General features: G+C 42.6%; 1 protein-coding gene across 1 annotated transcript in view; it reads right to left on the bottom strand.

The window, feature by feature from the left end:
• SULA (NAD(P)-binding Rossmann-fold superfamily protein) overlaps nt 1-27,575 on the bottom strand; it is a 608,848-nt gene that overhangs the window by 545,788 nt on the left and 35,485 nt on the right. Inside the window, exon 2 of the mRNA XM_089431599.1 lies at nt 20,543-20,618. Coding sequence (XP_089287725.1) covers nt 20,543-20,618 — 76 coding nt within the window. The remainder of the gene's footprint in view (nt 1-20,542; nt 20,619-27,575) is intronic.

The raw sequence follows: 27,575 nt of genomic DNA, 5'->3' as shown, positions 1-27,575 counted from the left end.
TTTATTAGAGACTTAATCTTGGTCGTTGATTCATCAACAGGAAAAGTATAAGAGTAGACTTGAGGATCATTTGGAGACACACCGGTGGATACTCAATATCCCAAGGAAAATCAATTTTCAAAGAGAAGGAGATTGATTTCAGAGGGAGAGTTGTAGGGTGGACGAAGAGGACAGCATCAGCAATAGTCAATGATTGAGGAGGAGGTGACGCAGGGACATTGAAAGACAATGCAGAGGGAGACGCAGTCTAGGGGAGACGTAGCCCTCACGCAGGGTGACGCAGAGGGAGGAAAAACCACGCAGGGTGACACTGAAGTGATGCAGAAGTGGGAGAAGGGCCTCCAGGGTGTCTAAAAGTTTCCAGGGGAAAGTCTGAGGTGTTTTCTCTCAGTTTCTCTGTAAAATCATTCCTTGTAAAGCGATTGTTGCTAAAGATTAATAAAACCCTTATTTGTTGCACCAATTTTCCCACATTGGGATTTTCTAGGGACAATTGTCCAAAAACAACTGTGTTGATGCGATTTGTTCCTGTGCATGTATATCGCTGTTATTTTCTCTATGTAATTATGTGAGAACTGCAGTAGAATTTATTTTAATGTTTGCTGAAGGGATCTTGTAAATAACTTATTGTGAAGAATAAGTAGGTGAAATAAATCAGTTGCTGCAATAGAATTTCGGGTTAGAAATTTTCACAATTCGAGTTTCAGAAGCCAGGATACTGGGTGTGAGACCAGGTGGCAGGAATCGAATCACCTGGGCAGCAAATCGACCAGCCATACGATTGACGATGTCCCCAGTGAGCTTAACGCTGGGCTAATGCAGACACTACGCAGAGGCAGCCAGAAAAGTTGGAGGCAATCTTTTGGGGTTGGATCAGCCAGGATTCCCAGTGATAGTGAGGTAATCTCACAAATCTCTCTGTCAGGATTATTCTCGGTAGCTGGATTGTTGGGAAGGCTTCCAGAGATGTATTCAGATTTTACTATTGCATAATAATAAAACCCTCAGATCTGTTGCACCAACTTTCCCACATTGGGTTTTTTTCCGAGGACGTTTATCCAAAAATAATTGTGTCATTTGTGTGTATCTTTCTCTATTGTTCAGTTTCTTGTTTCGGCGTATAATTTAATTGGTGTAGGCTACAGTGTATGTATTTCGATGTTTGCCATAGGAAACTGCAAATAACTTGTTCATGTAAATCTAAAAAGTAGGAGAAATCTGAAATATCATCAGTGTTGCAGTATGAATTCCCAGGTTTAAGGAATTTTCACATGGTATCAAAGCAAGTGCAGGTGAGACAAAAAGAACAGTGCTAGAGAACCCAACATTGAGCAAAAAAGGAGGTCAAAAAAGCTGCAAGAGGCAGCAGTTTGAACCTCTAGAGGGGTTTGCACAGTCTAAGCTAGGAGGGTTGAATCTTCGAGGGAGTCTCTCTCTCAGTGAGTCAACAGAGAGGAAGGGAAATTTTGTTGTGGCAGAGGGAGCAGCACTGAAGCCTCAGCGTGACGAAGAGCTGGTGGGATGCAGTTTTTCTGTAGGTCGTTTGTTGAGCAAAAAGACATCAGAAGAGAAAAGAAACACAATGAGGGATCTTTTCCATAGTAGACTTCCCACCAAGAAGTATGTTCTCTTATTAGCTGAGCAACAACGGTAAGAGCAGAGAGGAGTAGTTCAACAGTTTTCCGTGGCAGAGATGGAAACCCGTGGTTTGAGGGATCAGGATAGATTAGACGGAGCATCCAACTATGTCATCTGGAAGGCAAGGATGTCATTCCTTCTAGATGAGCATGCTCTCAAGACATATGTCGACAGCGTGGTGGTTGTGCCTGCAGGTCAGGATCCGCTAAAGAAGTATAGAGCAGAAATGGCGAAGGCAAAGAGAATGATCCTCGACGGAGTGAAGGACCATGTAGTTTGTCACATCGATAGCAGAGGGACCGCTAAGGAGATGTGGGATGTGTTGCCTACATTGTATCAAGGATCTTCCGAGCAACAGAAGAAGTCCTTAAGAGTAGAAACTGAGATTTGCACAGATGCAGAAGGGGGAGAGCATAGATTTGTTCCTCACGAAGCTTCAGGAGACCCGTGATGAGTTAGCAACTATGGGGTCTACACCTCAAGGGTCCGAGTTGGTTAGACTAGCGCTCAATTTAGTCTTAGATGAGTGGCAAGTCTTTGTCCAGAGTATCCTGGGCAGGGCGACTTTGCCAAATTGGGATGAGATGTGGGCAGCTCTCAAGCAAGAAGAGCTGAGGAGAGACTTGGTCAAGTGTAAACTTGACAAAAGCAACAACAGTGGGTCGAAGCCCAAAGAGGAGGACGAGAATGCATCCCTTGCATCCACGATCACTACGCTTTAGGTGTGGTGAAATGGTTCACTACGCAACACATTGTCCTCTCAGGAAGAAGGAAAAAGATGAGAAGCATGATCCGAAGGTTGCACCCATAAAGATCAAGGAGGAGGAGTTCGCCATGACAACCGAAATACCTCTAGGAGGGAGGTGGGTTGATTTAGAGCTGTAGTTCAAAAGAGATACAAATGGGCAGGATCCGTAAAGAGTCCACCTCTCGAATCAATACCATGCGACAGGAGCCCAGATCAGAAGTACCAGGATGGATGAAGTGTCAGATGGTGCAGAGGAGTGTTGGAGCGACATATGCAGTGGCTAGAACGCCAAGTCTTAGCAGCGTAGTGCAAAGTTGCAGCAGTGCAGGGAGGCACAGTGCAGTAGCAGCAACAACGCAATGGCTTCAAAGGGACAACGTGGGACTAGCAGCAGTCAGATCTTCAGCATTGAGATGCATCTATGTTGAACACTTGTTCGGTAATTTGGGATGTTTTTCCGTTGCGGATGCAGTAGCAACAGCAGTTTGCAATGCAGTAGAGTTGGCAGTGGCAATGCCAGCAGCAGAACGAATGCAAAAATTCAAAGGGAGTTGCAGTACGAATGCAGTGTTGACAGTGGCAGGGTCAGCAGCAGTACTAATGGCAGAAGTGTCCTTAGACACACAATTTTATTAATCAGAAAAGAAATTACATAATAATTTTGCAAGAGTTTACACACACACTCCAACACTCTTGCAATCAGGAGAATGAACTATATATAAGCTTAATTTCCTAACCTATTCTAGTTATGGACTACTTATTAAATTAACAAGTGTCCATTTACAATAAATGTAATTCTAACCAATCTACTAACTCTACTCCTAAATTGGAGCCTAAGATACGACATTATTCTAGATGTCATATCTTTTACAACAATATTCTATTTCTAAGTGTCTCCAATATTTAATTAAATATTCTATCCTAACTTTGTGAACTATGAATTTTGTATTTTGGATTATCTAACATTCCCCCCCTATGATCCAAAGATACATTACAACAAATACCAAGTTCATCTCTAAACTTAGTAAATTTGATCTTGCCAAGTGGTTTTGTGAAAATATCGGAGACCTGATCTTCTGAAGGACAATAAATTGGCTTGATGACGTCCTTGGCAATGAGCAATCTAATGTGATGATACTTGGTGTCCACATGTTTTGTTTTGGAATGAAAAACTGGATTCTTGGCAAGCTTTATGGCTGACTGGCTGTCGATGAATAATGATGTAGCTTCTGCTTGAGGAATGCCCAAATCCTGCAAAACTCTGCGCAACCAAACAATTTCACATGCTGCTTCCCATGCTGATATGTATTCTGCTTCGGCTGAAGAAGTGGCCACTGTAGCTTGTTTCTTGCAACTCCAAGATACTGTAGCTGACCCCATGTTCATTAAATAACCGGAGGTTGATGCTCGATCATCAATACTGCCAGCAAAGTCGGCATCTGAAAATCTGCCAAGTACAAAGTTTTTAGTCTTTTTGTAAAGAAGACCAAAATCTTTTGTTCCTTGGATATATCGTAGAACCCTTTTGGCTGCATTCCAGTGGCTGTCTCATGGTTCCTGCATAAAGCGTGAAAGAATACTAACTGCATAAGATAGATCTGGTCGATTCGTTGTCAGATAAATCAGGCTGCCAATCAATTTTCTATAAGTAGTGCTGTCCACCTTTCCCCCCCTTCAAATTTTGAAAGTTTCAAGTTTTGTTCCATGGGGGTAAGAACGGGCTTGCAATCCTGCATTCTGAAGCGCTGAAGAACTTTTGTTGCATACTTACTCTGAGAAATGAAAATATGATGTGGATGTTGGAATACTTCAACTCCAAGATAGTAGTGAAGTAGTCCCAAGTCTGTCATCTTAAAACCTGCATGTAACTCCTTTTTCACCTGTACAATATGATCATCATTGTTTCTAGTAATGATCAAATCATCTACATACATAACAAGAATCACCAGATTTTGACCCTGTTGACATACATACAAAGTATCATCAAATTCACTTCGTTGAAAGCCAACTTTCCGAAGGTATTCATCCATTTTGGCATACCAAGCTCATGGAGCTTGTTTTAACCCATATAAAGCCTTAATCAGTTTACAGACTTTATGTTCTTGCCCTTCAATTTCAAAACCTGGCAGTTGTGTCATATATACATCTTCCTGTAAATCTCTGTTGAGGAAAGCACTCTTTACATCCATCTGATGCACTTTCCATCCTTTTTGTGCTGCTAATGCGAGTGTTAAGCGGATGGTGTTCCATTTTGTTGTAGGAGCAAAAGTCTCCTCATAATCAATGCCTTCCTGTTGCGCAAAACCCTTAGCCACAAGTCTAGCTTTGTACTTGTCGATTTCTCCATTTTGGTTGTACTTAATTCTGTAAACCCATTTGCATCTAATGGGTTTAACATTTTGAGGACAATCAACAAGTTTCCAAGTGTTGTTGTCTTTAACTGCCTTATATTCTTCAATCATAGTTTGTTGCCTGTAATATTCATAATTAGCCATGGCTAATTGGAATATTCGATTTTGCTCAATTTTGCCTTCTATAGTTATTTATAAATAAAAAGGTGAGGAAAGGGGGACATAACTCACTTTATGAATAAAGTCACTCCCTAGTAGCACAACGTTGTAACTTAAAAGGGGAGCCAAGGGGGCCCAAGGACCACATAGAGAAAGGGCCCACGTAGACACTTGGAGGGACTGTGTAGATGGAAAAGGAACATCTGGCAAGAGAGACGCTACGTTGGAGGAGGTGGGCCTTAGGGTTTTGAGAGAGGCCAACGCTATAAAGGAGAGAGGAGCCTCCTCATTTTGATCATTCGATTATGTTGCATTTGAGCTAGTCACTTCGACTTAGAGCACGCTAGCTGTTTAGCCTGTTTGCAGCATTGTTTAGTGCATCGAGTGTCTCCGTTCGAAGATCTCACCCTTAGCCCCAGGGGACTTCGAGTGCCTGCTCGGGCAAGGTAGTTTCATCAGTATTTTGCAGGAGGAGCGATTTCTGGAGTTGAGGAGGAGCTGAGCATTTTGATGACTACGCAGTCTTGAGAGGGGAGGACGCAATCTCTTTTGGTAGGAGCTCCAGATTGGGGTTGTGTGGAGGATTTGAGCTTGGTGATTGAGCAAGGGATCAGCCCTTGCATATAGGAGGATTTTGGCAGAGCTTCGGGTAGAGTTTTGGAGGATTCTCTTCAGGGGCAGCCCAGAGCCTTGAGGGATTGCATAGATCCCCAAGGGGGTGATTTTCAGGGGTCAGCTATTTTAGAAAAGCTTTCTGGGCTTTTCTGGGTTTATTGAGCAGAGGTTGATTCCAGAGTTTTAGCATTTTCTAAGGAGGGAACAACCCCAAATCCTCATTCGATTCCAGCAGTAGCAGCAGCGCAACAGTTCTCCGGAAGTTTGGACGCAGTTCAGAGAGAGGCCATTTCCTTACTATTCTGAGTGTATTTCTTCACTTGCCTTATGCAAGTAGAGGTGCTATCTTTCTGATCACCTCTTGTACTCTTTCCATTACTCAGTATAATAAAATGTCTTAGCATTTCTCTCTGCATTTCTCGAGTATCTGCTTATATTCTACGTATACATTATTGTATGTTGCACTACTGTTATTTCTCTGGTTGGAGTTTTCTTATGTTTGAGGGATATCTCTGATAAGGGATATTACAGTGGTATCAGAGCATAGATCTGACTCAGCCTGTGGAGCTGGCAGTCTATGACATCGAGGGAGAAGCCCTACATCTGTTATAGAGGTAGGAAATACAGAGATATTGAGCGTAGGTTGGAGAACACCTACGAAGAGGGAGATTGTGTTCGGGTGGTGGACACAGAACAGGAGGAGCCTGTGGTGAACACAGAATAGGAGGAGCTTGTGGTGGACACAGAGCAGGAGGATCCGATGGCAGAAGAGGACGGGAAGAGATTTGCGGACATGCTCCTCAAATCAGTGCAGGATCTGTCGAGGCAAATTGAGGTGATGGGGCAGAGATTCACGGCAGTGGAGGCTAGACAGCGTGAGAACCCACAGGTTTTCCAGGTTGGTGAGGGATCGGGTACATCCTACCATTTGCTAGAGCAGGGTGCCACTCAGCGTGATATTACTCAGCAGATGGCCTCACATGCCCCTACACGTTCTACCATGCCCACTTTCCTAGGAAAAAACACGGGGGCTGAAGCCCAGCAGGAGGCAGAGTCTGGTCATATGGGTGATTATTTTGCAAAGTACCAGGCCTATGAGCAAGAGTTCAGGGATGCTCTCTCATTCAGAGACTTTGTTCAGCTCCAGCGGGATAGTAGACCCTGCGACCATCACAGAGGATACCGGCATTATAATGATGGAGACACCCACTGCACAGCTAGTAGATTCCACTTGCCTATGTTTGATGGTTCATCAAACAGTTCGGCAAAGTCTTGGGTGGAGAAGCTGGACATCTATTTCCAACTTAACCAGATGTCGGAAATAGAGGCCATCAAGGTGGCGACATTACATCTGGATGGTGAGGCCCAGGACTGGTGGTTCCATGGGTTGGTTACACTCGGACACTCCACAGTGACGACATATGCCGAGTTCACCAGGAGACTAGAGAGGTTTGACCGGAGGGATCCGGAACAACACCTTGTTGAGCTAACGAGGCTCAAACAGACCGGGAACCCAAAGAACTACATTGCAGACTTCTTGAGGGTTTCAATGATGGTGCCAGATCTATCCGCAACACGGAGGATCTACATGTTTGTTCAGGGGTTAGCAGAGCCACTTCGGGGTCTAGTCAAATCCACTAGACCAGCCACACTCCAAGATGCTATTAGCAGGACCCGAGACTTACGGGATACCTTACCCAGGACCCGGGCACCTTACCCCCAGAGATAGGGTTTCCAGCCGAAGGGGAAGGATGTGAGGATTCCGCCTCCAAAGGAGAATCCAGGACGAGCACAGATTGATGATGATGCCAGGAGGGAGCTGAAGAAGAAGCGGTTGTGCTTTACCTGTCACGAGCCGTGGGCACCGGGACATAGATGTGCTGCTGGCAAAGCACATTTTATTGAGGTCTTCTCCGAGAACAGTGGGGAAGAGGATGAGGAGGATGATGTGGAGGCAGGAGATAGTCATGCCGCATGGGATCCTTTGCCACCTCCACCACCACCACCAGGGGGTGCAGCTTTTGCACCCACCAGAGGGCCCCTTGCAGCATTGCGAGGAGTTCCCAAGTATTTGACGTTGCGCGTACGGGGGACAATACGTGGCCAGCGAGTATCAGTTTTGGTTGACAGTGGGGCAACCCACAACTTCATCGATGCACAGATGGTTGAGCGGAGAGGTATACAGACAGAGAGCTTCAATGGCTTTTTAGTTTTGGTCCCAGGAGATCAGACAATGGTGTGTGCTCGTTATGTTCCAGAGTTATCAGTGACAATGGGCACCTACACACTGACTGACCACTTTTTCGTGGTCGATATTCCGGACAACAACATGATACTAGGTATTCAGTGGCTTATCACTCTAGGGAAGGTCACGACAGATTGGAAGGCCCTAGAGATGGAGTGGGATGATGAGAAGATAGGGAGGCATGAGAAGATATGGGGGCAGCACACATATCTGCCTCAAACTGTTTCGACTCATCGGATGGAGGCAGTCTTCCGGAAGGGAGATGTAGAGTGGGCAGTGGAGCTGCGTGCATCAGAGGCAGGGACTACAGGGCAGGCGGTACACCCAGAGATGCAGTCCATCCTTGACCAGTATGCCACAGTGTTTGGGGAGATTCCGCCAAGACAGCCACCGGACCAGGGGTTTGAGCACACCATTGAGCTTGAGCAGGGCATACAAGCAGTGATTACTACCCCCTATAGGCATCCCAAGGCCTATCAAGATGAGATTGATCAGGCCATTCAGGAGTTGCTAGCTCTTGGGCACATTCGACCGAGCACGAGTCCTTTTGCTTCTTCCGTGGTGTTGGTGAAGAAGAAGGACGACACAATGAGGATGTGCATTGACTACAGGGCCCTGAACAAGAAGACCCTGAAGAACAGGTACCCCATACCCAGGATCGATGAGTTGAGAGGAGCACAGTTCTTCTCAAAGATTGATTTGAGATTTGGGTACCATCAGATTCACGTGAGGGAGCAAGATATTCCCAAGACCGCCTTCAGGTGTCACTATGGGCACTTTGAGTTTTTGGTGATGCCCTTCGAGCTAGCCAACGCCCCAGCTACATTCCAGTCTTGCATGAATCACATCTCGGCAGTAACTTGAGGAAGCTTGTGTTTTTGTTCTTTGATGATATTCTCATTTACAGCAGGACTTGGGAGGAGCATCTCCAGCACATTGAGACAATGTTGCGCATCTTGGAGGAGCAGCAGTTCTATGCCAAGCTCTCCAAGTGTGAGTTTGGGTTGACGGAGATGTTGTACTTGGGACACATCATAGGGGTGGACGGGGTGAGAGTCCATGAGGAGAAGATCAGGGCCATCAGAGATTGGCTAGAGCCAAGGAACGTGACAAAACTTCGGGGATTCATTGGCATTTGTACTTACTACCGGAAGTTCGTCAAGAGTTTCTCATAGCTCGCTGCACCCCTGATAGATCTAACGAGGAAGGGGGCATTCAGTTGGTCGGATACAGTGCAGCGAGCCTTTGACAAGCTCAAGGAGGTTATGAGCAACTGCCCAGTGCTTGCATTGCCAGATTTTTCGCAGCCATTTGTTTTGGAGTGTGATGCGTCGGGAGAGGGGATCGGCGCAGTGTTGATGCAGGGAGGTCACCCTATAGCCTTTGAGAGCCGGAAGCTCCTTCCGCATGAGAGGTTGTATTCTATATATGACAAGGAGATGCTGGCCATTATGCATGCATTGGCCAAATTCCGGCAGTATTTAGTGGGTAACAGGTTCAGGGTGAGGATTGATCACAACAGCCTCAGGTTCTTTTTGGAGCAGAAACAGCTACAGGAGAGGCAGCAGAAGTGGATCAGTAAGATCCAAGTGTATGACTTTGACATTGAGTATGTCAAGGGTAAGAACAACGTGGTAGCAGATGCCCTTTCACGTAGACCAGCCACGTTGTCTCTTATGAGCTTGGAAACGGACTGGAGGGCTCGACTCTTAGTAGAGTACTCCAAGGACAGATTTGCATGTAAGGTTTTGGATGGGCAGGTGGAGGATGACAGGTACAGGGTAATCAATGAGATCATCTATTATAGGGACTGGATCTTCTTGACTGAGGGATCCCAGCTCAAGAAGAAGATACTTCAAGCATCACATGATTCACCATTGGCCGGCCATCAGGGGTTTACCAAAACCTATAGGGCCATTAGAGAGAGGTTCTCATGGAAGGGCCTCAAGGAGGACGTACTCCAGCATATCTGGGAGTGCGATATTTGCCAGAGGCACAAGGGGGAGATGAGCCATCCCGCGGGATTATTGCAACCTCTTCCCATTTCGAAGGGGAAATGGGAGAGTATTTCGATGGACTTCATCACAGGGTTGCCCATGGTGTAGGGTAAGGATTGTATCTTTGTCGTCGTTGATCAACTGACAAAGTACGCACACTTTTTCGCCATATCCGCACACTACACAGCAGCGCAGGTGGCCGAGCTGTCCTTCAGAGAGGTCTTCAGGTTACATGGTCTTCCTAAGGCCATCATCAGTAACAAGGACAGCCATTTCATGGGCGGGTTTTGGCAGGAGATTTTCCAGTTGGTGGGGACAGAGTTGACACCGAGTACCAGTTATCACCCACAGACGGACGGGCAGACAGAGATAGTTAACAAGTGGCTGGAGGGCTACTTGCGTAACTATGTCAGTGGGCAGCAGCGAGCATGGCTGAAGTGGCTGCATCTGGGGGAGTACTGCTACAACACTACACATCACATGTCCATTGGTATGTCACCATTCTATGCTTTGTATGGATATCATCCTTTATCTTTTGCTGACGTGATGTTTGGTGCTAGCAAGGCTCCGAGAGCCAAGATTTGGATCCAAGAGAGTCAGGATATCCTCCGAGCTCTCAAGGATAATATGGCTACAGTGCAGAACCAGCAGAAGCTGTATGCTGACAGGGGTCGGGTGGAGAGACAGTTTGAGGTAGGGGACTTGGTCTACCTACGATTACAGCCATACCGACAGTCATCATTGAAGCAGAAGGGAGCTGATAAGCTCAAACCCCGCTTTTATGGGTCATACAGGGTGATACGCAAGATTGGACAGGTTGCGTATGAATTGGAGCTGCCCCAAGGCAACAGGATTCATAACGTTTTTCACGTATCATGCCTGAAGAAGGCATTCGGGTAGCAGGTGACAGTGACAGATGAGCTACCACCCACGGATGATGAGGGGCATTTGGTGTTGCAGCGAGAGGCTATTATTGATACCAGGGAGAGGCAGTTACGGAGCAGGACGGTCCGAGAATTCTTGGTGAGGTGGAAGAATTTACCAGATGAGGATGCCACTCGAGAGAGTGAGAAAATTTTGCAGCATCCATCACTTCAGTTGCTTGAGGACAAGATTTGGATCCAAGAGAGTCAGGATATACTCCAAGCTCTAAAGGATAATATGGCTACAATGCAGAACCAGCAGAAGCTGTATGCTGACAAGGGTCGAGTGGAGAGACAGTTTGAGGTAGGGGACTTGGTCTACCTACGGTTACAGCCATATCGACAGTCATCACTGAAGCAAAAGGGAGCTTATAAGCTCAAGCCCTGCTTTTATGGGCCATACAAGGTGATACGCAGGATTGGACAGGTTGCGTATGAATTGGAGCTGCCCCAAGGCAACAGGATTCATAACGTTTTTCATGTATCATGCCTGAAGAAGGCATTGGGGCAGCAGGTGACAGTGACAGATGAGCTACCACCCACGGATGATGAGAGGCATTTGGTGTTGCAACCAGAGGCTATTATTGATACCAGGGAGAGGCAATTATGGAGCAGGACGGTCTAAGAATTCTTGGTGAGGTGAAGAATTTACCGGATGAGGATGCCACTTGGGAGAGAGAATTTTGCAGCATCCATCACTTCAGTTGCTTGAGGACAAGCAAATCTCTCTCTAAGAGAGTCGACAGAGAGGTATGATTTTTGGTTCATGAGCTTGCAGAAGCAGAGGGAGTGACGCAGAGCCTCAGCGTAGTGCTTGAAGGAAGTAAGTTTCTGTCGAGGCAAAAATCCGTCGGAAAAGAGCAAAGACACATAGAAGGGGAATTTTCTCCTCAGAGAACTTTTCTCGCTAAAAGTTCGAATTTCTCACTTGCTAGGCAACTGACCAGTGTTGAGCAGTGACTAGAGGAGTCAATTCAAAAGTTGGGCAAGATGGCATCGCATGGGCTCAAAGATCAGGACATCTTGGTCTGCTGGATTATATTTGTGTCGCAGAAGTGGGTAGTCCGTGAGGGTCTATTTCAAATGGCTTTTCCTCCTTGCGATGTAAAAGATTAAGAAAATCATGATGTAAAGTGTCTTGAGGTTTGGAAAAATAATTTATCCCCTCATAGGCTAATTAATTAAATTTTCTGGACAAAATTAATTAAAATCCTAAGCCAGAAATTTAATTAATTCTAGGTCCTAGGTAAATTTAAATTCTCCAAAGGCAAAATTCGTCGGTCCTTAAAAATTAAATTTTAAAAGGTCTCGGGACTAAGGTAAATTAATTATTTTGCTAAATTTTAAGCCTTTGGTCCCTGGGGTTAAGTCAAAGTCAAAATTTTGAGGAAATTAATTCAAAATTTTAATTTTTGAATTAATTAAAATGCATTTAATTGAAAATTTCGAATTTCCTCAAGAATTTAAAATTTCGACAGATGAGATTAAAAGAAATTTTGATCCTCATCAACGGTCGAGATTGCTTTGACGAGGATCACTCGAACTAGCCGTTGGAGGATTTATCTTTAAATAGGAAGTCATTTGTCAGTGAATTGATCCAACCTTTGAGTCGTGTGCTAGGCAAAGAGCTCTCGTGTAAATTTTATTTGGATAATAAAGAAAGACTTTGGGGTTAATTTTCGCCAGTGTTGCTCTTCATGGAAACACTGTAAGATGTGTCGTTTTTCAAGCATAAATTTTTTTAGCCATTGATAATAGCTTCTGAAGAGATATTTGAGTATAGGTATCTTACTCAGTCGCTGGGGTTTGAATAATAATCTAAATTGTGAACATAATAGCAGGTATCTCTATTTGTCTGAGTTTTATTATTGTTTTCTCGCTCTATATTGATGGCTGAATTGAGTTTTGCAGGAAAGTCTTGATTTTCAAATCATCAGGCGTTCGGGGAAGTTTTCAGTTGGACCAGCCAACTCCCGATCCGTGTTTTCTAAAGAGACCAACTTAATTTGATCTCGGGCTTATCATAAGATTTTTAGTGGTGATGCGTGAAGGGTTTTGAACTCAACACCTCCTTTAAAATTCAAAAAATTTAATTTTTTATGTGCGAAATTGATGAATCTGGCTATTGAGAACCTTAGATTATCAAATCTAGGAGCGGAGTTGGACTCACACTCCCCAGATCTGATAAATCTCCCATTCTTGAACATAGATCTGGAAAAAAAAATTGGTTTTTTTTACTTGGGTTTTAGTTTTATCATTGTATATATCATTTGGGTGTTTCTTGTTGTCTTGCAGATCTGGACCTCTGGGGTTTTATTTGCATAATTTTGCAGGAAGATTATTCAAAAGATTTTGCAATCCAAGGTTTTAAATTTTTTTAAATCTGGAGAAATTTTTTAAGGGTTTCATTAATAAATCTGAAGCAGAAAATTTTAACATTTTAATCAGAGTTTCTAGGGTTCACTGGCTACCATTTGTCCAATTCTTTTTTATCTACTGCCTGGGTTTTTGGGTTTGCTGCAAAATAAGAAAAAAATTTAACCCTCTCACCGCCCAGGGTTGTCTCCATTATCGCTGCTTGGAACTGCATTTACCCTCAAAACCCTCACTGCCCTTTTTTTTCCGCCCCTTCACCTCAGTTCTTCCTTCTCCATTTTCATCCACTACCCACCATTAAACCGCAATTGTAAACCCTACGATTCCCCATCCATTCTCCCCTTCGAATCCTCTTCCCTCCACACAGCCATCCTTCTGCTCCTCGACCTACAGTTGTAGCTCTTCCATACACTGCCCATTCACATTCAAAACTGGATCCATTTCCTCGCTACTGCCTGCGTCCCTCTCTGCTTTCCCGTAGCAACCTTCACCCTCCACTCCGCGCAGCTCTTTTCCATCAATCCACTGCCCACAAATCCGCGTGCTCCTCGTTGGCATACTTGCACGCTGCCTATATCCATTCCCGCTGTAGCAAGCAAACTCAGACCTCTGTCCAAACCTTCAAGCTCCATCCTCCTCGCCGTCAAGTTGCTCACTGTCGTAACCTGCAAAATGAAATACATTCTTTTCTTTTGTGCGTGGGTTAGCTTTACACTTCAGACATTTCGTTTTTTTTTTATTCATTGATTTTTATTTTTGTTTCATTTGTTTATTTTTCTTGTTTTATATTTGCTATTAGGTTTTTGGTTAGGGCTTAATTTAGTTCTTTTTTTAATTTTATTTTTCTAATCCGATTTCATTTGAAACTTTGGTTACATTCATTTAATCTTTTTTCAATCTTTTGTTTTGACTTTTGTTTATTTATTTTTTGATTTGATTTTAAGTTTGTTTTATATTTTTTTTCTGTTTTACCTTTTTCATTTTTTATTTTGATTTTCTTACATTTTTTCATTTTTCATTTGAAAAGCATTTCAAAAAACACAAAAAATTCTAATTTTTTTTTAAAATTTAAAATATATAGATATATATATATATATATATATATATATATATATATATATATTAAAAATCCAAAACATTAAAAAATCCTAAAAGAAATTTAAAAAATGTTTATGACTGAGGAATTGAATTAAAAGAAATAAATTAAAGGGATTTGCTTTCACATTAAAAAAAATTATGTGGCCTATGGTCCATTAAAATTTTAATTTATTAACCCTTTGATTCATTTTAATTCCGTCATATTAAAAGATTTTGATTTCTTCATTAAAGCAATTGCCTAAGGAATAATTGAAACGCTAATCTAAAGTTCCTTGGTGTTATCTGGTGATTAAATGCATTTTGATGATTTTTCTATGGTCAAAGTGTGACTAGTGTTTTAAAATTTATATTGGCTATAGGAGAAAATTAATTAATTCTAGATCTTGGTCATTAGCGAAAATCATTCTTCTGGAATCTCTTGCATGATACAGTTTTGGGCATTTATATTGATCATACCTGATTGTCACTATTCGTCACATATTGGAAAATTGTTTTGGATAACTTGTTTTATTTAGTCTATGGTTAATGCAAATATTAAAGGCACTGGTCTGTAGTCATTTATATCTTGTAATTGTGTCTTATTTTAATCCATCTATCTTAATTGATTGAGACTAGCTTTAAATTCATCAAGTTGTCCATCATTAAAATCTCCTAGAGCTCGTGTTCCACAGGCTACTCTCGTCCATTCACCTTAAGGACTACCCCCCTTGACTTGCCTAGGAGAGAGTCTAAACGGAGTAAGGATTAGAGTGACAGCGCTTACTCTGAGCGTTGTCGCGCTGCCTAGACACTTTGTGCGACAACAGGACCCTAAATCTAAACTTAAGAAAATAAAATAATTAACGGGTATTAATCTAACTGTGGGTGTAACTTCTAGAAGCAGACGAGGATCGAGCATAAATGATCTTAGCCATTGATTAGCTTCTAATTTGGGCCATTGAATGTCAATGAGAAGATTATTTAAGGAAGCTTGAGGGTCATTCGGAAGACACAGAATGTTCAGAAGATCGAATGTCTGAAGCAAAGCAGCTGCCGGAAGAGAAATTCGAAGTGAGCTTTTGCAATGAGGAGCAGGGAAAGTATCCGAAGGGAAATCTTTCCCGGTCGGAAGATACTCAATAGAGAAGGCAGAGGGAGATCCAGTAGTGGCAGCATTGAGCTAGAGGGGCTGACGCAAAGCCACACAGAGGAAATGCAGAAGCCAAGAGGGAGTCTGAAATTTGCAGAGGGAATTCGAGTTTTAGAAGTCGGGAGGCGAGGTGTGAGACCGGGAGGCAGAAATTGAATCACCTGGGCAGCAAATCGACCAGCCAGAGGATTGATGTTGTCCCTAGTGAGCTTGACGCAGACACTGTGCAGAGGCAGCGCAGAGGCAACCAAAAAAGTTGGGGGCAATCTTTCTGGGGCTGGATCAGCCAGGATTCCCAGTGATAGTGTGAGGTAATCTCACAAATCTCTTTGTCAGGATTATTTTTCTATAACTGGATTGTCGGGAAGGCTTCCAGGGATGTATTCAGATTTTACTATTGCATAATAATAAAAACCTCAGATCTGCTCCACTGGTTTTCCCGCATTGGGTTTTTTTCCGGGACGTTTGTCCAAAAATAACTATCATTTGCGTGTATCTTTTTCTATTGTTCAATTTCTTGTTTCGGCATATAATTTAATTGGTATAGGCTGCAGCGTATGCATTTCGATGTTTGTCATAGCAAAAGGCAAATAACTTGTTCATGTAAATCTAACAAGTAGGAGAAATATCATCAGTGCTGCAGTAGGAATTCCCGGGGTTAAGAAATTTTCACAGTGCCCTCATTGTTATCCATGATTTGTAAGCTCTTTTACCCGATTATTTTAATGACTAGTTATACTGGAAGCCTAGGGGACGCATTGGATCTTATTCAAGATTACAGGTGGTTTCCATTTGGGTTTGGTCTCCCTATACGGGATCCTAACCCCAGAGGTCTACATTGCCACATGTAGGGTGTGCATAGAGAGCCATTGGCCTCCACAGTAGCAGACAGCACTCCACGGATCTTCATGGATGCTCAGAGATTACTAGCGATCCACTTTTGGGATGATGATGATATGCTTGGTACATTATGCCCAGCAGGCCCCCACAGGAGCCCCACACTCTTGACAGGTGTCCCAAGACTTGTAGGATGTCATCACAGCATACCCTTGAAAAGGATCTCCAATTCATATGGAGACCCATGGGGTCATCTATGTGCCCTCATACCCACTGGGAGCACCACAAGTCTACTACTTGGAGAACAAGGGGCCACCCCCTTGTCCATCATATTCCGAGGAATTTATTCCTCAATATGGCACTTCAAGATATTATTGAGCCTTTAGAGGGCCCTACGACATGCACATATTATTATTTGGCCCCTTGTGAGGCTTAGTTTTACACTTGTGAGCTAGTTTGGTGGGCTTGTCACCAATAGGGGTTTTATTTGCACATTATTTTATCATTAGGGGCTAATGTAGGCCCATAAGCTATTTCGAACTCCTTAGGAGGCTATATATTGAGCACCCCCTTGTCCATCATATTCCGAGGAATTTATTCCTCAATATGGCACTTTAGGATATTATTGAGCCTTTAGAGGGCCCTACGACATGCACATATTATTATTTGGCCCCTTGTGAGGCTTATTTTTACACTTGTGAGCTAGTTTGGTGGGCTTGTCACCAATAGAGGTTTTATTTGCACATTATTTTATCATTAGGGGCTAATGTAGGCCCATAGGCTATTTCGAACTCCTTATGAGGCTACATATTGATGTTAGATACACTCATTTGTATCATCACTTGACTTGAGATCTCTCTAATCATATAGAATTTTGCACTTTTTCCTTGGTGGATATTTTTTTGGAGATGGATGAATCTTGATGGATGGATTTGGGTTATTTCTCTTGTCTTGGAGCTTTATTGAGCAAATGAAATGCTCGTTGGATAGACTCTATAACGTTGTAAGTAAATTTTAATGCTTTATTCTTCTTGCTACATACTGCTAAAATTAGGGCTAGTTGTTGCATTATTGAAATATGGAATTGAGCATGTTTTATCTAATTTAATGTATGGGCCAATGTTATATGAATGAAATGTCCTAGAGATTTATTTATCTCGAGAAGCTGGCATCATTTGCTTTGAAGTATAAATGCTTGAAGGTCACTTTTCTTTTCCTTCTCTCAACATTGGATGAAGTTGATTTTCTGGGCCTCCTTGATCAAAAAACCAAGTTCTTACTCATCATTATCCTTGACTCCATATCCCCAAGGGAACTAGGCACTAATCCCTCAAAAATGGGTGATTATTTTAACCCTCTTTTTACCATTTCCCCTCTTTACCCAAGTCTAGCTCCAGTAGGTCACCTAGGGCATCAATTTCCCGGGAATTGACCCAAGGAAAAACTTGGATCTCCTATAGGCTACTGTGTTGGTGGATCCCCTCACTCTCCTCCAAATTTGAGACAATTCTAACAATGCAATCTCCGAGAATCCCAAGCCCTAGCTCTAGGATCGAATTGTGCTTAGGCATTCCCGAGGCTAGACCTCAATAGGATCAATTCAACCTTTTGAAGTAATTATTCTTGTTTGGTCCTTTCCCCTCACCTTGTCCAGGATAGGAACATCATTAATTGCTATATTCCATCCCCGAAACCTGGGTTGGGTCCACTTGGCCCCATGTGGTCCCACTTCTCAATAAAGATTATTTGTCAAGGACCATTTGGGAATCCAAGTTTCCCAAGGATTATAGGGATTGAGAAACTTGCTTATAAGCCTATCCTTTCTCCCTCATCCCTCCAATCCTGACCCCTTATCCCTAGTGGACCAAGTCCCTTGCTTAAAGAGCAAGCAAGCTCCATTCTTTACTCCATCCTTGGGAAAGGGTTTTCAAGGTCACTTCTCACCTATCCATTGACATATCCTTTACAAGTGATCCCTACAATACCGGGACTCCTCCCATCGGTGAAAATCCATAAAGAGCACAGAGACTTAGCTGTGGTCATAGTGGGCTAAGCCTCCACCGTTGCCCTTAACCAACAGTTGCCCTCTTAGGAACCCCTTTACATCCCCCGCTAGTTTGAGTGGTAACAAGGCCTACAAAACAAAATATTAGCCTTGAAACCACTTGCAAAAATTGAATTTGAGGCCTTCTAGGGCCACGACCTAGGCTTAGTGGCCTAATTAGGCTTGCGGTCAGTGTTGAAAATATCGGTATCGGCAAAATATCGGCAAGGGTCCAGAAAATATCTTATCGGCAATATCGGAAAAAATATCGACAAAATATCGGCAAATATCGGCAACATAAAAAATAATTTTTTCAAATTTTTAAATATAGCCGATATTTTGCCGATATTTTCAAAATATCGCGATATTTTGCCGATATTTTCCGATATTTGCCGATATTTTCTCGGCGATATATCGTTTTGCCGAAAATATCGCCGATATTATCAACAGTGCTTGCGGTCCTCTTAGGTAGGATGAATAAAGGCCACAACTAGGGCTTTTAGCCCTCTATTCCCTGCGTCTAGGCCAAAAATAGCCTCTAGCCCTTGCGACTAGGCCAATCTAGCCTCAAAACATTGAAAATGCCCAAAAATGACCTCAAACTTGAGAATCCACCTGCGAAACAACTTTAGAAGATAAACGCTCAAGAAAAACCCCAGCTGCAGTAGCAGAAAAGCTCTCTAGGGCTAGCGGCTTCCTCAAGGAGGCTAAACGTTACAAAAATATCGTTACAAAAATATCACTTGGGTATTGCAGATCTTGGTCTCCAGACCCTAGATCAACCCTTATAGGTTGAATGACCTGCTTCTTTGGGCTGGACGGCTCCTCTTTACGCTGAATACCCCTCCAAACCTTAGCCGTCTAGGCTAGGTGAGGGCAAGGACCTTCACAGTTGAATTTGTCTTCGAAAAAATTGTCCTTTGGCACTTGCAAAATGAATAGAGTCGAAAACACAAGATCTAGAAGAATCTAAAATAAAACCCCAAAATTATTATTTACAAATGAGAAAAATGATTTACAAGAGTTAGAAATAATTTACAAAATTATCTACAATAATTTACAAAATAATATATGCTCTAATTAGCAAATAATTCATTAATAGCCCAAAAAAAATTCTACAAGATAATTTGATGAAAATAATTTTAATTTTATTGCACAAAACCCAAACTCTGCAAAACAAAATCATTAGATAAGCTCAGGGTCCAAACAAAATGCAATCACCTTGAAGTCCATGTACTTGGGTCATACCCAAGGGCTGAATATTTGAAGACCTCTACATAGATTATTACTCTCAGAGGGGCTCGATTCACACATTGAATCTAGCAGATCTAGCAGGTATCCTAATATAAGTGATGGTGGAACATTGCTTGTCAAGGAGTGATGGAACATGCATGGTGGTGCTAACCCACACCTACAACATTTGGCAACATGGATGCTTTCACAATTGCTGAACACTTCTTCCATAGAGAGGAGCTCGGTTTATTGTTTTGGACCTTTCGGTCATCATCTTTCGGTGCGTAAATGGTCTATTTTATAAACATAACTATTTGCTCATGTTATTGTTGATAGTCGCTAGATAACATATTTCATTTGATAATTTAGTGGTCTACTTTCTATTATATGGCTTCGAAATTTGTAAGTTTGTTAGTAATTGGTAGAATCTAGATTCTAGATGGTTAATGCTCGAATGATTAATCATTTATGTACTATGGAACTGGATGTCATTTCTATCTTCATTGATGTACAAATATGCATGGTTTCATATATTCTGCAACTAATTTGGCAACTAATTTTGCCATCTTGAAGTCAGAATTGTTTCCCATTGGCAACTGAGATATATATATATATATCAGTTGCCACTGATATATATATATATTCTTGAAGTCAGAATTGTTTCCCATTGGCAACTGAGATATATATATATATATCAGTTGCCACAGAATTGTTTCCCATTGGCAACTGAGATATATATATATATATCAGTTGCCACTGATATATATATATATATGCCAATGAGATATATATATATATATCAGTGGCAACTGTGGCATATATATATATATCAGTGGCAACTGATATATATATATATATCTCAGTTGCCAATGGGAAACAATTCTGACTTCAAGATGACAGGTATAAAATTCTCAATCAAATCTTTTATATTAAGTCTTCTGAATTGCATGCAATATTTTTCTTATTTCAATAGCAAATAAAATGGAAGAAATCCTAGGAATCTTGACATAAGAGAATGGTATAGTAGACTACAAAATAGAATAACAATCAGATATTGAAGCCGCTTTTACATTGAGAGAATTTGTAGAAACCATTTACAGTTAATATAGTGAGGAGTTACACAAGTACATGTGCTATGGAATAAATCACCTGCAACAAGCCGTTGGACTAGTTTTCTCCCAATAAACCCTGTTGCTCCTGTTATTGATACTGTCATTTCATCGGTCTGGGAAAAATGCAGAGACCACCAGTCAGCTCTCTCTCTCTCTCTCTCTCTCTCTCGACAAACTAAGAAAGAAAGAAAAACAACCCAATGAAGACTGATGGATTTCCTCTTGCTACAAAACAATGTTGGGAAGCACAAAGGCTCTAGACATTAGCTCAGCTCTATGCCAAGTGAACATGGACCATAATCCCATTCAAGCTACATTAGAAGTAGACTGTGGAACAATATTAGAAGTGTATATGCAATTCAAACACACGCACATACACAAAACAATCCACACTTGTATACAAATAGAGTGAAATAGGTATGCATATCTATGTCTATTTCATTTATGTCCAGAAAAGTATTATGGCTGAAATTAGGAGAGCCACTTGAAGACAGAATTGGTATTTATACATCTTTAATGTGCTAAAAGACAGCATATATTCAAAGAAGACATGTAGACCAACTAAAGTGCAAAAGCATAACATAGAAGAATATTCAATAATGCCAACCTTAATACTCTATAGTGCAAATTGTCAGTAAGGGGCTGTAATAGAGTATTGGACCAACCCACGTGAGGATGATTAACTATTATAATGACCATAAGAGTAGGCCTCATTTACACACATTTGACACTAACTATGACTCTACAACTGTTCACTTCTTTTTAATAATGACTTAGGCCCAAACTCATACCCTGACAAGGGCAGTGCAGAGCATAGCATAATGGAGAACTGGTTCTGATTCTGTACAGGCAGCTAGGGCTTTTGCAGGGTTTTGCTGTCATGCCCTTGATGGTTTGAGGGTTTGTATTTCCCTAAGGCCATGGTGTGGCCGAGTATCAAGGGGTTATTAGGCCTCCTCCAGCCCTTCTTGGAAAGAAGCTCCTTGAATTCAGTTCAACTATCTTCCTCTGATCAATAATTATTTGTTACAGGAAGAAGCCCAGCGAGGAGTCATCCTGATTCCTGCAACTCTCAATGAAGTGTTGCTTAGACAAATGCAAATTTTTGAATTTGGTAATCAATATTGACCAAGAAGGCCAATCCTGCTAAACTTATGACCTATAGGCTTATCTGTAGATTTATGGGTCTCTAGCAAACAACGAGGACTCTTAGATGTTAGATTGCATAGAACTAGAAGCTTAAAGGTGGCAATGAGCTCTCTCATATGCAAACACAATTTTCCAGTGACCTCCTCCTAGGACTGTTACAACTCAAACTAGTAGGGGTCCTAGAAGGGGATCCTAGAGGGGCAATTGCTAGGTCAATGGAAACAATGGAGCAATAGCCCACTGTCACCTTAGATAAAGATCCCTACTCTTTACGGACTTTCACTGATGGGAGGAGACCCGGTATGAAGGGAATCACCTAGATAAATGGGTCAATAAAGGGAAAAGAGTGATTCCTGAAGAGGCCTATTCACAAGAGAGGCGCAATATGTATCTTGCTTGCCCAAGAGGCAAGATGAAAGGCTCTCTAAGAAGGGCCAAGAGGATCTTAGGGGCTAGGTTTTGGGAATGAAACTTCTTGAGGGACCTAGTCCTAAAAACCCTTATGAAGACTTGGTTTCCAAATGGTCTTTAAAGAATCACTTTCCAAAAGTTATAGGACCACAATGGACCAAGTGGACCCTAGGTTAGTGTGAAAAATCGGTTACTCGATTCCTACTGCATCAACTGATATTAATTCTTCTAATTGTTAATTCGATTAACCAATTTACTTCTTGTGTGCTACGGCAAATATCGAATTCAATACACTGCAACTTACACAAATAAAACCTGCGGAAACTAACTACAGTACAGGAGAGAAATAATCACCACACACATCTACACAGTTATTTTTGGACAAATGTCCCCGAAAAAACCCAATGCGGGAAAACCGGTGCAGCAGTTGAGGGTTTTATTATTAAGCAGTAGTAATTCTGAGTACAATTCGTTGGATGCCGAATTGGCTAGCCGATATAGAGAGAAACTGGGCAAAACAAATAGTGAGATGATCTCACCCTATCACTGGAAGAACCAGCTTTGATCTCACTAGGAATGAGCCTCTACATCCCTTATGCATCAACCTCTGCGCAGAACTGTGTCAACCCCACACAGTCTTTGCATCACCTCTGTTGGGACTGCACTACCACACCTTCTGATCCTCTGCTGGTTGGAAACTTCAGCTCTCAACCTCCCGATCTCACACCTCGGCTCCCGACTTCTGAAACTCGATTTCCTCTGTAGGAATTTGATCTCCCTCTAAGGTCTATGTTGCCACAGCGTAGCTCTACGTGGCCCAACGTTAGCCTCTCTGGTCATTGTTCTGCCCTCTCTGCCTTGTACTCTCCGTCCCAAGAAAACTTCCCTCCGAATACTATATCTGCCCCTCACTGCAAAAGATCACTTCGAATTCCTCTTCCATTAACTGTTGTGCTTCAGAAATTTGATCTTCTGATCTCCATTCGATGTATCTTCCAAATGCCCATCAAGCCTCCTCTTATAATCCTTTTGTTGAGAACCAACGACCCAGATTAGATTCTAATCAATGGCTTAGATCATTTTGGCTTGATCCTCGTCTTCTTCTAGAAGTTTCACCCACAGTGAGATTAATACCCTTTAATTATTTTAATTCCCTATGTTTAGACTTAGGCCTCCATTAAAAATAATTAATTATTTTAATAAATTGATTCCGGGAGAAATTTCCCAAAATGATTTCTGGGTATTGTGGGATACATGTGTCCAAGCCTCCCTGCAAATTTTGAGGCTTAGAGCACATCCGATGCTACCAGAAATCAACACTCCATCTTAGCGAGGAATATGCTCTAGTAATGCAACCTGTCGAAGCATCACCCTTCTCTGTAACATCTCCATCTGCGCTGCTGATGTCTGACGTCGCTGCCCACCAACTACTGCACAAATGTTGCATCTGTATTGTTGCTAACACTGCATCTATACTGCAACCCTCATAAGTTCTGCATTTGTATTGTAACCCTCATAAGTTCTACATCTGTGCTACTACTGGCACTGCCACTACCAACATTGCATCAGCAATGGAAAAGAATCCGAAATTACTGAACAGGTGTTCAACATGATGCATCTATTGCTGGAGTTCTGACTACTGCTAGTCTCTACGCTGACCTTCTGAAGCCTTTGCGTTCCTGCTAACTCTGCACTATTGCCAACTCTAGTTCTACGTTGCTCAGTCTCTGGCGCTCCTAGCCACTGCAACTGTCACTCTAACACTCCTTTGCACCAACTGACACTGGTTCATCCTGCTACTTCTAATCTGGGCTCCCGTAGCAACGTATTGATCCAAGAGGGGGACTCCTCAAGGATCCTGCCCATCTGTAGTCCTTTCAAACTACAGTTCTAGATCACCCCACCTCTAGGCAATCATGGCAAACTCCTCCTCCTCGATCTGTGCGGATGCAGCCTTTGGATCATGCTTCTCGTCCTTGTCCTTCTTCTTGAGAGGACATTGTGTAGCATAGTGACCAAATTCACCACACCGGAAGCACTTGATCTTCGAAACATCTTTCTTCTTCTTCCGCTGCTCTTGCTACCCCTTAGATGCGAGGGTTGCATTCTCATCCTCCTTTAGCTCCGTCCCACTGCTTCTGTTGCTACTATCAAGTTTGCACTTGACTAAGTCTCTCCTCATCTCTTTCTGCTGAAGAGAGGCCCACATCCCTTCTCAATATGGAAATCTTTCTCTGCCCTTGATACTCTGGACAAACACTTGTCATTCTTCTGAAACTAAATTCAAGGCTAGCCTCACCATCTCAGTAGGCTGAGGTGTTGACCCCACAGTTTCCAACGAGTCTCAAATCTCCTGAAGCTTCGTAAGGAAGAGATCAATGTGTTCCCCCTTCTGCATCTGCGTGGATCTCATGTTTTGCTCCAAGTACATCTTTAGTTGCTCGGAAGATCCTTCGTATAGTGTGGCCAAAGCTTCCCACATCTCTCGAGCAGTATCCTTGCCAGCAATGTGACACATTACATGATCCCTCACTCTGTTGAGGATCAACCATTTGGCCTTTGCCATCTCAGCCTTGTACCTCTTGAGCGCATCTAGATCCGCGGGTACATCTACCACACTGTCGACGTAGGTCTTGAGATCGTGCTCATCCAGAAGGCATGAGATCCTTGCCTTCCAGATCACATAGTTGGATGCTCCCTCCAACCGATCCTGATCTCGCAACCCATTAGCTGCCATCTCTGCCAACGAACTGTCGAACTACCTCCTCTCTCCTCTACGCAGTACCAAGCTAGCCTACGCACTCCCTGCTGGAGTTAGTAGATCAACGCCTCTCTGCTGCTGCTCAACACTTGAGAAATCGGACTTCTTGGCTGGAAGTCCTCTAAGGAAGAATTCCCTCAACAGTGTCTCTCTCTCTCCCACTGACGTTATTCTACCAGCAACTGCTGCAAAATATCTGCATCCCAGTTGAAGATCTGCTCTGCAAGGAAAAATATGTTGCTCCCTTCTGCCTCTGGAAAGCTTCGATCTAGAGATCGAATTTCTCTGTCAACTCACTCAGAGAAATCGATTTCTCCTCAAAACTTCGACCTTCTGGCCCAAGGACTACACTGTCTGTTGGGGATTCGAATTGTTGCCATTGCAGTAATTTCGAACTCCTCTTCCTTTCTGCTTCTGATCTCTTCTGCTCACGATTTGTGCTTTGATACCATGTGAAAAATCAATTACTTGATTCCTACTACAGTAACCGATGTTAATTCTTCTAATTGTTAATTTGATTAACTAATTTACTTGTTGTGTGCTACGACAAATATCGAATTAAATACACTACAACCTACACAAATAAAAACTGCGGAAATTAAATATAGCACAGGAGAGAACTCATCAGTACACACATCTAACAGTTATTTTTGGACAAATGTCCCCGAAAAAACCCAATGCGGGAAAACCGGTGCAGCAGCTGAGGGTTTTATTATTAAGCAGTAGTAACTCTGAGTACAATTCGTTGGATGCCCAACTGGCTATCTGATACAGAGAGAAACTGGGCAAAACAAATAATGAAATGATCTCACCCTGTCACTGGAAGAACCGGCTCTGTGTGAAAATTCTATCACTGCAACAACTGATTTATTTTACCTACTTATTTCCCAATAAGTTATTTATGAAAATCCTTGAATAAACATTAAAATAAATTCTGCTGCAATTATCACACCATAATACAGAAACAAACACATGCACAAGAATCAACACATCGACACAGATATTTTGGACAACAATCCCCGGAAAAACCCAATGTGGGAAAACTGGTGCAACAAGGGAATATTTTATTATTCAGCAATTCTTCAGTACAACTGAGTGCCAAACTAGCTTACCCAACAGAGAGAAAGTTCTCCAGCACTTCTCCCAGCCTCAGCGTCAGGCTAGCTGACCTCTGCATAGCTCATAGACCCTCTGCGTCAGCTCCTGCCTCTCTGCATCACCATTGGGCCTCTCCGCATCATTCACGCAGGCCCTCCAATGACTGCGCAGTCTATTGTCTCTGCGTCTGCCTCTCCAACCTCTGCATTGGTCTTCTAGTGCTGTTCCCAACTCTTTATTCCGTACTTGCTGCCTCCTGCTGTCTCCAGACCACTGGTTCGAATTTCTCAGCTAACCTCGCTCCAGAAATAGAACTGACTAGTTTCCCTCAGTGTGTCCTCCTACTGACCCTCAAGCCTCTTCTTATACTTTTCCTGTTGGTCCTTTAACGGCCGAGATTAAATCTCTAATCAACGGCTAAGATTAGATTTGGCTTGATCCAAGACTTTTGAAACCTTCTAACCCAGTTTTATATTAATACCTATTAATATTTTAAATTTCCCAAGTTTAGACTTAAGAACCCCATAAAAATATTTATTATTTTAATATCTCTCCAACCGGGTGGAATCTACCCAAACCATTTCTAGGTCTTGGAGATCTCATTTTCTTTAGCCTCTCCACCAATTTTTATGGCTAGATCACATCCGATGCTACCCCAAATCAACACCCCCTCTTAGCGAGGACTATGCTCTAGTAATACTCCACACTGAGCATTACTCTGATCATATGGCATCGATACCTGTGTTGATGCTAAGCTTCCCTGCCCAACATCCTCTGCATTGTTGCATCCTGTATTGTTGCCCATGGCTCTGTCTCTGCCACTGCTGCATCTATACGGCAGCTCCCTCTACATCCGTGTTGCTACTGGTCCATCCTCCCAACACTGCATCTGCACTGCAACTCCCTCTGCATCCGTGTTGCTGCTGGTCCTTCTTCCCAACAGTGCATCTGCATTACAACATCACCCCAATTTCTGCTACTGAACTGGATTCTTTATCATCCCCATCTTTTTCCTGAAGTAATCGAACTTTGTTCTTCCAGGGCCTTGGTGAGGATATCTGCCACCTGTTCTCCTATAGGAGTGTAGCTCAACAGTACAGCTCCTCATTGGACACAGTCTCTGACAAAGTGACACCGGATATCAATATGCTTTGACCGATCATGAAACACTGGATTCTCAGAGAGCTTGATGCAACTCTGATTATTGCACATGATCTTGGTCACCTCCATCTTTTTTCTGAATAGGTTCACAAGCAATTTTCTAAGCCATATGGCCTCACACGAAGCTGTGCTCGCAGCCATAAATTTTGCCTCAACTGAGCTCAGAGCCACGGATTTTTGTTTCCTACTGCACTAGAGGTCATTCCTGATCCAATGTTGAAATAGTACCCAAAGGCAGTTTTCCGCTCCACTAAAATTCTTGTCCAATTTGCATCAGTAAATCCACTCAATCTAATATCCTTACTCCTGGTGTACAAGAGTCTATAATCGACTATTCCCTGTAAATACCTGAGAACATGTTTGGTTGTTGCCTAGTGCGCCCTCTTCGGCTCCACAATGAACTGACCGACGGTGTTGACAGCGTAGCAAATCTTTGGCCTGGTATTAACCAGATACATCAGGGACCCTATGAGTTGCCTATATAAGGTGG

The sequence above is a fragment of the Pinus tabuliformis genome, chromosome 5_1 (assembly GCF_031772625.1).
Source record: "Pinus tabuliformis cultivar Carrire ecotype Pingquan chromosome 5_1, CPIR1, whole genome shotgun sequence".
NCBI lineage: Eukaryota > Viridiplantae > Streptophyta > Pinopsida > Pinales > Pinaceae > Pinus > Pinus tabuliformis.
This window is presented reverse-complemented; position numbering and strand designations above follow the sequence as displayed.